The sequence below is a fragment of the Corvus brachyrhynchos genome, unplaced genomic scaffold (genome assembly GCF_000691975.1).
Source record: "Corvus brachyrhynchos isolate BGI_N302 unplaced genomic scaffold, ASM69197v1 scaffold229, whole genome shotgun sequence".
Lineage (NCBI taxonomy): Eukaryota > Metazoa > Chordata > Aves > Passeriformes > Corvidae > Corvus > Corvus brachyrhynchos.
Genome location: NW_008240042.1, coordinates 8,411,503 through 8,422,983, shown reverse-complemented (window position 1 = coordinate 8,422,983; position 11,481 = coordinate 8,411,503). Strand labels below are relative to the sequence as shown.

Here is an 11,481-nt window from a genome sequence, read left to right as displayed (position 1 = left end):
TAGTGCAGAAGGTTGAGCATCTGCTTACCAGCACAGTCACCACACGCAGAACCACTCCTCGCATGTTATTCTCCAGCTTTCTGTCTGTTAGTGACCCATTCAGACCAGTGATGGGGTTCCAGCAGCCAAGCTAAAAGAGAAAACAAAAATTTTCTCATTGCCCATAAAACTTTGCTAGTCACTCCTCTTAGGTGGCTTTAAGCAGGAACATATGAAATAAACAGAATACCTTCTGGAATCAATGGCATGGAAACTTGGAATGGCTTGTGCACAGATTCAGCTTTAAATTGAAATTTAAGCAATTAAGGATATCAGTTTCTGATTTTAAATACCAGTGCAATGGATGACAGCATCCAGGATTTGGAATTATATGCACTGTTTTAAAATAGCTGAGAGACGACTTCTATATTACTTGAAAACATTTAAAAAGTACTGTAGCTGTAACAATATTTCTACCTTACTTTCAGTAATTGAAGAAATAATAGCTACCATCATTTTAGCACGCTGTCTGCTCCAGCCCATCCTTCCTAGTGGAACTCTGACAAAAGGAATTACACCAGCTTTAATTAAAGCTTATACTATTAATTGCTAATGAAACAGCAGTGATTTTAAGCCAGGTTAAAAATCACACTTAAAGATGATTGAGGAAAAGACCACTGGATAGGCACACCACAGTATTGAGAGAGGACCACAATAGATAATGGAGAAGTTCATCTACGCCGTTCTTTGCATTGGTGCTATCGGATTTCTTGAGCTTCTGTGGATGAAGCTTTTGCTCAGGAATCTCTCTAGGATTATCTGCCTTTCAATCTGAGTTTAGTAGATACCGACTTGTAATTCAGCTTCTCTGAAAATACAACTTGCCTGTTTTTTGTATGATGGTAGATGCTTTTTTTGAGCACAGAGAAAGAAATCAATCAACCACACATCGTGCCTTAGCACCACATACCAAGATAACCAGTTTCATTTTTGAAATACATTACCTCACTCAGCTGGCCTGCACAATTACCAGTGTTAAATCCAAAACCCAACAGAAGGAAATGACTGACTTCAGAGGACTTTGGAGCAGAGTCTCAATTAAGGCATGTAAACCAATTGTCTGTGTAAAGTCATTACACAGCCAAAGAGACAGCCACCTGCAGCTATGAGTTCTTGCTCTGAATTTCCTTCTCCATGGACTGTGAATGAAACCTTTCAAGGGATGCTCATCTTCTGACTCCTATATTTAAAGGAACAAAAGGTCTTGCTCCCTCTGACAAATCAAGATTAACATCAGTAGCTTATTGTTGGGTCCAGTGGCCTCTACTAAGACTATTCTCTTGGAGCATTCAACACTGTAATCTGAGAGAAAAAGAACTGCAAAACATCGAAAATATGACTGTAATTTCACACAGAGTCACAGAAATGGCAGGTTGCCTCGAACCATCTGAAAGGGTTTGTAAAGAAGGGGAAAACCTCTGCTGACCATACTTGAGGAGGAATTTACGAAATCATTATTTTCAGCCTTTGTGTGAAAAGGCTTTGTATATGTGTTTCATAGATCTCTCAAAGTAAAACAGAAAAGAAAGAACTAACTTCAAGTAAACAAATTTAACCATTCCAGAAGTGGATAATTTGAAATATTTGTTTTCTTCATTACACCTATTTTGTAGCGACTTCTATATTTTTTAGTTCCGATAACATTCATATCAATTCTTTGAAGATGCCTCCTTAAGAAATGTGTGTCTCAAAAAGTAAAAAAAACCAACTTTCTGCAATGACATAGGAGTTGGGTTTGACTCAATGGTCTCAAACGTCTTCTTCAATCTCAATGATCCCATGATTCTACGTTTCCCAAAGGAAGATAGCCTTAAAACAACGTAGTCACTTCTGTCTGCTACTTTCAGAAGTACTCACAGCTAATTCTTACCCTTCTGAAGTCAAAGTTATACTATCAGGGAATGAGTGAGGGAAATGCTGAGCATACTTGAAATCTCAAGGAATGACTGAATCAAGGATCTACTAGATCCAGAACACCAGAGAAATTGAAAGCACCAACAGGTTACAAGGAGAATCAAACTCAGGAGGCGTCATGTTACTCTCTTGTAATTGCTCATCTTTCCAATAGCTGTTTCTAAATAAAAGTACAAATTACTCCTGCTTGGTTTCCCCACTTCGTATTCCCATCTGATCACAAAGCCCAACAAGAGATCATACCAGCCCGCTTGGCTTCTTCTGGACCTCCACAGTGTATCTAGCTGTTCAGTAGTCATGGATGGACTGCTGACACATTCCAGGTCCTCATCACTCCCCTGGCAAAGCCCTGCAACACTTTGAGCTGAATAACCTAAATGCTGAAGTGTGTTGACTATAATAATACAGCGAAATGCAGCAAATATACTTGCACTGTACTTTGTACATGACAAACCACTGACATCCCATAAAGCAAAGCATTCCACAGGCTACATTTTCTGTACAAAAAATAGCAAAACCAGTACTAAGCTCAGAACAAAACTGCATTAAATTAATTTGGTGATTGTCATTCTTAGTCACACAAAGAAACTAATTAGAACTTAGACCCAATTAACATATCTAAATGTGTTGGATGTATAATTACTGCAGAAACTCTGCTGCTTTTGCCAGAACTAAAACCCTAGGAAGCTGCTGAAGAGCCTTTTTATCCTTTTGAGGTTAAAGTCCACTTTTAATTATGTACGTTAATGTGTACATATTTATATAATTAAGTTTTTAGCCCAACCCTATCTTTTTTAAGGCAATCTCCCCCCACCAACTTAACTGATTTCTGGAAATGCAGCATAGCACCAATTTTCCTTTAAAAAGGCACTTTTTATTTTCAATTATTGTTCATTTAATTTTCAATTCAATTGTTCCTTTATGCAGCTCAGTCATGCTGAAGACAAATGTGCAGAGCTTGCCAACAAAGTTGAAATTGATTTTGAGTGGGAGCTGCTTACTGTTATTAGGAGAAAACAAATCAGCCTTTATTGATGACAATTTGAGCTTGCCGTTGGAGCAAGAAGCAAATGTAACTACTGCTGAAACATCGAGATGGGGTGGTATGAAGCTCCCTCTTCAGCTTTGTCTTGTTTAACTGCTGCTGCAAAACATTTGCTGCTTCTGCATTTACTTCCTTTTTTCTTTTGTTCTCTCTCTAATGGTTGAAATGAGAGAATAGATCAGACAATGACAGAATCTCACATTAACTCTGGTAGATTTGGGAAGATGGGTGATGGGAACTGTCTTACTGATCACTGTGCTTGTCATCTTCATACCACATGAAATTTATCATTTGTAGTACTTTGTACTTCTGTTGCAGTTTATTTTATTTATTCTAATGACAGCTTTCACTCTGCTACGTTTGATATAATAAGATGAAGATGGAAAAGTTGTCAGTCTTCTACTTCCTTTGCTATCCAGTTTGCAATCTCTTTCTGTTCATCCCACATCCCAGCTTGTTATCCTCACTATCATCATTGTTGAAATGGGCTTTGTTCTCCTGTTTTGCTGGCAAAGCCAAAAATTTACTTCCCTTCTTCATTAAAATGTTTTGACTATATGAACAATGCATTATGAAAGGAATTTAATTTGTGTATCAATATTAAAGTAGGCAAAAATCTATTTCATGTGTACTTACAATTTCATTATTTATAAGGAACTGGGAACACTAAAATCTATAATGCCTTTACGACAGAGCTTACAGCCAGTTTTCCTCCCCTACTTCCTATGCAACCATTGAATTCTGCTGAATATCTGAGAGCTTTCACTATTTTTTCTGGCAGAGTAAATTGTGTCAATTAATCAAGAAAAATACATTGACCTGCTATGATCACAGTTGATGACCATCAGAGAAAATGAATAAAAGCAGAATAGTGATACAGATAAATTACTTAACTGCTTGTCACTACATCAAAGTTTAGAGTATTCTGTTACTTCAATGGATATAGAAAATATTCAGGAACTGGTTTATCCAGCACTGCAATGCAACCACCTCAGAACTCAGACTACATTATCACAACACTACTTAGAGTCAAGAGCAGAAAACACTAGAGAAAGTGCAACAGAAATCTGAAAGATAAAAGTGCATTACGTCCACAACCATAATCTGTAAGGACATTGGGATCACTGACTCTTTCATTTATTTCTCAGTCATTTAAAGAAAACAACCCCGCCAGTATCTTGTTTTTAGTATGGACAGCCTGATGAAACATTTCCAGTGGAAATGCCTATGACAGAGTAGTTCATACAGAGCTGATGAGCCAGAGAAATAGCAGCCTCCTTGCCTGAAGTACCCACATGCTCTTCAGAAACTCTCTCCTCCATTTTCACCCAGGTCCAACCTGCTTTAGGAACTAAATTCTTACAAGATCTGACTTCAACAGAAGGAATGTGCCTTAATAATCCTTTTTTCCATTCCAAAGCATACTACATTCACAGAAATGGAAAAGCCCCCATGAAGCTGTCACAAAATGCCACTCAGTTGGAAGATTCAAACTCCCAGGAGTGCTGGGAAGACTGGAAATAGGACACATAATAAAAAATGATGAAGAAAAAGGTGGATTTTTTTTGTGATATGTGGATTCAGAATTTGCAACATTTTCCAGGACACCAGTCTAGGCAAAATTCAAGGACAACATAGAAATTGTTTTGCACAGAGTACTGCTGATGCCTCTTGTCAGCTGTTGTTTAATATAACATCCAACAGCAACTGGGAAATCAGAGACTAAATCCTATTGATTAAAGACTGTCTCAAAGAAAAAACACCATAAAAAAAATCTTTTCATCATCAATATGATACTGTCAGTCATTTAAAATTTAGTCAGATGCTCTGTTACCTGGTTAAAGAATCCTTTCAGTTCAGCTCTTTAGCTAGCAACCAACAGTTTGTCAACCAGATCTGAAAAAAATCTGATGGCCAGGGGTTAACTGAGGGCCTTTGTAACTCTGGGCTTGACTGAAGAAGCAAGGATCAGAGTTGTTCTTCACAGCAATTTCCTAATAGGAGTGGTTAGCAGGAAAGCTTTCTGTGTTTAGCTGCTACCTTCACTGAAGCTTAGGTAACAGTCAGCAAATAGCAAGATGTTAAAATCAATAGAAAATACGGTGCTCAACAATTGGATAATGTATAGCAGCCCTTGTTTCTCCTGCATTCTGCGTGGTGAAATCTATATAGTTCTGTGCATTCAGTTAATTATTTTGTACAGTGTGTTTTACTGCTTTAATCTGTCTCTGGACTAGATGGAATGGCCTGCCCCTAGACTTGCTGTGTTATTTTCGAGCTATTAGGTGGATGTGAATACCCAAGTTTAGTTCTTTATCCAGTGGGCTAAGGATTGTAATTGCAGCAGTCAAGGTGGGGGATTTGTTTTGTTAACTGATCATAGACACAAGTGCAAGTGACCTAAGTAGGAATTTCTTTCCTCAAAGCACAAGGCAGAATAACGCTGACTGGAGTTAATAAAATATTTTGCTTTGGGGACTAACCAAATTTTCTTTTCTTACTGAACTGAAATAAAGAAGCTAATGGAAACTTACCTGCTGGTAACCTGCTGTTCATTTGCCTACTAGCTCCTGACTCATTGTTTTCTCAAGGACCCAGATTGCTGCCAGAAGTTATAATTGAGTGTTTTAGATCACTGACAAATGTTGAATTTATGAGGGAAATGGCACGGACTTCATAGGTGTTCTCACACTCCATGCTCTACTCACAAAGCTGATGCTTAGTGCTTAGGCCAAGATTCTAGAATCTAATGGTATAATTTTTCAAATGTGTAGTAAATTACCACATCTCAAAGAAAATGAACCATGTCTCCAAGCCAGTGGTGTCATTCTAATGATCCCCCACTTCTCCTCCCCCCCATCTCTTTATCTCTGGCTCACTTTCTCTATCGCTTCTTTCCCTTTCATTTGAAATTCGTTGGTTTTAATCTATCATTTTCCCCTTCTGTCATCTCTTATCTTTGGAAAATAACATTTTTTCCCTTCTTTAGTCCTTTTTTACCGTGAATTCAGTACTCCCAGCAGTTCGCTCACCTGTCGTTATCTTCCTCTTTCCTACATTACAAAACCTCTTGCCATCCATTTCTCTTTGTACTATCAGTGTACTTTCTGTCCTCTCTGCTTTTCTTTCCCTTGATCTTCCTTTTCATTTCCTGTGCCTTTTTCCTATCTTGTTTTTTGTTTGTTTGTTTGCTTCTTTCGTAGGGTTTGGGTTGGTGTCTGGGGGAAAAGGGACCTCACTTTTCACTACATCCAGCTTTGACTCATCTGTCAAATCACTTTGTGTCCTTTCCCCTTTCTCTTTGCCCTTGGATCTCCTTTTCTCTCAGGCAGTCCTCTCAGAAAACTTTCCCCGAACTCCTCCTTCTCCTTTTGTGTTATGAAGGAGATGGGACTTAACAAAACAAATTATTGTACAGCCCTGTTTCCTTTGCTTTCATCTTTCTTGCATCTTTTTTACTCCCATCCCCTGACAACCTTACACAACTCTGAAGAGAAGAGTCAGACAAGGATAATGGTGAGTCAGATGTTGATCTCTTTTCCCATGGCCTCCATATTTCAATTAACGTCAAATACTCAGAAAAGCCTGTTCTTTGACCCAATACCGACATCACCCCTTTGCTAACAAATTTCTTCATACTGCCAGAGTAAAACTCATGAATATCACTTTCATTTTACACTGAAAGCTTTCTCACTAATGTCTGAATTATCCCAAGGTAATTGATAATACTAAGTAAGTTTAGGTTTGTGTGCAGTATAAATATAGTCACTTTGATTTTTAATTGCAAATTACTGTCTCCTTTCTCATTAAGCATATTAAGAGTTAAAAAGGATGTCTTTTATCTAAGTCATGTGAGGTCTGGAAGAAAACCAAGAATCTTAAAATCAGGTTTTATAACTGAACTTGGTCTGTTTTGTCCACCATCTTTATGAAATCAGAGAAAAATATTCAAGGTTATTATTCCAGCTTGTATTAAATCACAATAGAAAAGCTTTTGATACCATCATAAAACCTTTGATCAAACCTATTCAATGACAAACAATGAAAAGCAGTTTTCCACTTTGTTGCATGAAGCTCCCTCTCTACAGGTAGCAAGAAAACACACAGAGCACATTTCAGTTTCTCATCAGTTCCCTGGCAGTATTCAAACATTCTTCAGCAGACTCCCAGCTTTCCCCTCAGCTTAGCCAGGCACGTTTTTATGGTCTGAATTTTCAGAAATGGTTTGTCAAAGTGGAGTGTCAACAAAACCTGTTTGCTGTTCAGGGCTCAGAAATTCTGGGGGCAACATTCCAGTAAGAAATCAAAATAGTAATAGTGCAGAGCAAACCCACCACTGTTTCATTTGGAGGAAAGTGGGTTTACAGAGCAGCATTCTGAATAAACCCAGTCCAGCAAACACCATAAGTGAATCCTTCAGAGTAAAGTGGCCCATGGTGAATGCCCTGCTTCTGCAGCAGAGTGCTGCCAGCGCTGAGCTGCTTGGGCACCTCCACACTGCATTGCAGTCAGCTCAGTGAGCATGTATGCTGAGAAGCACCTTGGCTTTTTTTTCCCTGCAATAAAGATCTCCCCTTCAATATAATCACTGAATTAGAAGTCTGGGAGTCAGCTCTGGAAGTAAATCCACGTGGAGAATTGTGGATTAGATTCATCACTCTCCAAGCTGGGAAGAAAAAGAGAGGCTCCTGCAGAGCAGTAGTACCGACCTGTGCTTGCACTAAAGAAATCTGTTCTTATTTTAAAGGCAGCAGACAAGCAATGCATGTTTGAGTATATATGGGGCCCAATGAGGCTACAGAACATCTGGGCTAACCTCAGTGGCACCTCTTTAGCACTATTTTTGAAGTGTAAGCAGAATTATCACACCACTGCTTTCACAGAAATGCATCAAGGAACTCTACATCTGGTTATCTTTTCCTATGAAGTACAATGTTATGAAGTGTATTTTTTTCAGGCATAGCATACGGGAATCTCCATTTTTGTTTGGCAGGCTAAAGGATTTTAAATTAAGCAATACCTCAGCACTATTTACTCAAAAGTATATTTATGTATTTATTTAGCTACTGAATGCTCACTAGGCAGTACTGCTGTTGTTTTCCTCATGCAAGAAGAACGAGTTCACTGGACTTGGGTGAAGGGTGGGGGATGTTCCCAGGATGCACATACCATGAAAATACATGTCCTGAAAACTTTGGAAATAGAGCAACCTCATTTCATATTATACTTACACTTAGCATCTTTGGCATTATTACACAATTCTCAACCTCACCATGAAACACCAAATAAAAAAAGGACACAGAAAAACACTTCCTCCTTAGTCAAGGCACTGATGTACTGACATGAAAACACTACTTTCAAATACAAAATGCAAAGTCAAAGAGAGGCAGCTGCAATAAGATACTATTTTTGTCTCAAAGACTGTGGGTCCCTGTCTCCTCAGACACATTCAGCCTCTCATTGCCAACATGAAAAGCAAAGGAATTAGCATGTAGGTATTGTGGAAACATACAGCAGTGTTTAGCACAGACAATTTCTATATCTTTAAGCATATTTGTACCTGTCTAGAAGCTGTTCAAAGTTACACAACATCAAAGTAGCTTACACTTTCTGTTGCTCAGCACAGCAGAGTTTTCCAGTTTCTTCTTAAATGTAGTACAAAGAGAGATCTGACAAGAGCATCTCCTATTCATACATGCTATTGCAACATGCTTCCCAAGCAGAGGGGCTAGGGAACAGCTGTTCACAAAGCATCAACACCAAAACGTAAATATTAGAGAAAAAAAAAAAAAAGAAAGAAAAAAGCTGATGGAGCATGAGAATTTGCATGAAAGGGCAATTTAGCTTATTTCCATTTTAAATGTGCATATGTGAAGGCACTCTGGAGAGTGCCTAAAGAATGGAGAGCTTAGGTACAAAGTGACAAACCAAAACAAGCTTTTACTCAAATATTGCCTTCAAGTTTCTCACTACAGAGGAGCTAACATGGTAATGCAGCAGGAGTAGCACTAGATGACAAACTGCTTTCCATTGATTCTTCAGATTCCTGGGATGCTTAAATGAGGAACATGGAGATGGAAACAATCTTTGCTTACACACAGATCAATACTCTGTTGTAAAATTCAGGATTTATTCTTAGCACTGGCAGAAATAAAGAGGTCTGCTAAGTTGGATATGTCACAGAATTCCCAGCTTGATACTGGCTAGTAAATCAAAGCTGCATTTTGCCACTGATATGTCAGAAAATATTACTCCAGTATAACCCATGCTCACAGAGTATATGGCTACAGAGTCACCAGATTTTAGTGCATTATGGACCAGATATAACAAGTGATTTACTGGATCATATATTTTTGAGGGTTTGGTAGTGAAGAAAATAAGATTGAGGATGTTTTTTCCCACTCCTTCAGCACAGAGCAACATTCTTAAGAATCAGAACTATTAGTGAAGAAATAAAAAAATTTAGCACAGCAGTGACCAACCAGAGTTAGTTATCAGTACCAGGCCCCAACTGAGAAGAAGCAGCACCTTCTTCTGAAGGCTCTCTTTTGACCCTGACACTTGGGGCAGTGGAGAACAGAAAGGTCCTGAGTGAATTTGAGGAGATGGTTGTGGCCAACAACGTGGATTACAACAAGTAACTTCTTCCCACTAAATTCAACTGCAATGAGAGCAAGTGTGCTCACCTAGAGTCCTAAAGATCAGCACAGGTACCAGGAGCATCCACCACTGGGAAATATTTAAATAATGTGGTCTGGTCATAGACCTCTATGGGGTCTAGAAAATACTTTCTAAAATTTTTGCCTGCAGATGATCTAGCCTTAGTTGCAAAGCACAGGCCATTTTAGCATCAATAAACTGAAATTTTCTTAGGTCTAGAGGCCATGAGAGAACTGCTATGCTGATAACCAAATGCTATACTGATAATGGTCAAAAGCAATCCTCTAATTACCAACACCATAAACTCACCTTCAGCACAGTCCATAAATTCAACTTCATTCCTTTTTATATACCAGAGGGCATTTGCTTCATCACTAGCTAGCAGAAAGGCTGTCCCTAAAACAGGCCTGTACTCTCTATGGCCTTCTGATGTTGCCTCCAAGGAGACTTCAGAAGCATCCTCCCCTTACCAGCAGAAGAAGTGTAATTCTGACTGCCCAATTGCTTTTCCTGGGGGTGATGCTGTAGAGCTACCACAGCTGTACATAACCTGTTTAAAATATCTGTTACACTTGTGCATACATGATTTAGAGCAAATTTGGAGTCCACTACGCTTACTACTAGTCAGTGTTCCACTGAAGAATATCTAAATCCTATCAGGGTCTGTTAGTAACTAGTTCAGTGGAGCCACATGCAGTAGTGGGTAGTTCTGCAAAAAAGAAACGGAGGCATTAGTGTGAGTAAATTTCGTATGCTTTCATAAATAAGTGGCAAATTATATGCTGTAGAGTACCTGAAGACTTAAATAAAAGATCCTTGTGGAAAACAGTAAACCATTAGTTTAAAAGATTAAATGACACATCTAATAAACCCTGTCTAGAATAGCTGAATCACTAAAATCAATTTTTGTTACAAATGAAAATCACTGCTTTAATGACACTGCAATTTGCCACAAAAATAAATTAGAAATATATCTTAGTAATTAAAACTACAGAACGCTATAAATCTGTCTTGCAAAGGATGAGAATTATATTTGCTAGAACACTATATTCCTACAATAGATTCATACACACTGCTGAAATAGGGTAAAGAAACCAAGAACTTTAAACCACTGAGAATTTTCCTTAGTTAGTTTGATATTGCAAAGATCCTTCTAAGAACATATTGGCATCTATGGCAGTGATAATTTAACCAGCTAAGTATTAATACTGTGCTCTTCGCTACAGTCTTTCTGGGATTTAATTTTAAGGGATAATACCTATTTTAAAATCATCTTTCCATTTGAAAAGATCTACTACTTTTAAGAAGAAAGAAATGTCTGTCTTAAGAGTACATTAAGAAATCAGTAGTTAGGCTCAAATAACCATCCCAGCTCCTTCCCATGTGAAAAATTTCTTTCATCTGGGAAGGGTGACTTAAAAATAACACCCTTCCAAATGCTAGACAGAGCACAAAACAAGAATCCTCAAGTCCTTTTTCTCCACAGCCTGTGTGTACCACTGCATTGTCTCCCAATGCACACTCAAAGCTTTTGCCTGGGGACCCTGATCATCTTTTAAGGAGCATGCCCTAAGGTTAACAGCTACTGGGGAAGGTGTAAATGTCGGCAGGACTAAGAGTGCTTGCTTGAAAGCTGACTCTTGGTGGGACTACTCTTGTCTCAGAGTTCATCTCCATTATAGTTTTGATGGAGAATGTTACTGGTTTTCCCAAATTTAGAAAGAAGATATTATTGCTACTAGCTTCAGACTTTAACACAAACTCCCCCTAATAATTTTTTTAACTTATTTTTTTATTTTTAATATCATGGTCTTTTAAAATTT

General features: G+C 38.3%; 1 protein-coding gene across 4 annotated transcripts in view; it reads right to left on the bottom strand.

Annotated features, from left to right (window-relative positions):
* The window catches only part of GRID2 (glutamate ionotropic receptor delta type subunit 2), a 698,771-nt gene that overhangs the window by 144,891 nt on the left and 542,399 nt on the right, over positions 1 to 11,481 (bottom strand). For all 4 annotated transcript variants that reach the window (XR_001865225.1, XM_008641318.2, XM_017744249.1 and 1 more), the window contains exon 9: positions 29 to 130. Coding sequence is in view for 3 of the 4 variants with exons in the window: in XM_008641318.2 (XP_008639540.1) it covers positions 29 to 130 (102 nt within the window). In the remaining variant the exon portion in view is untranslated. The remainder of the gene's footprint in view (positions 1 to 28; positions 131 to 11,481) is intronic.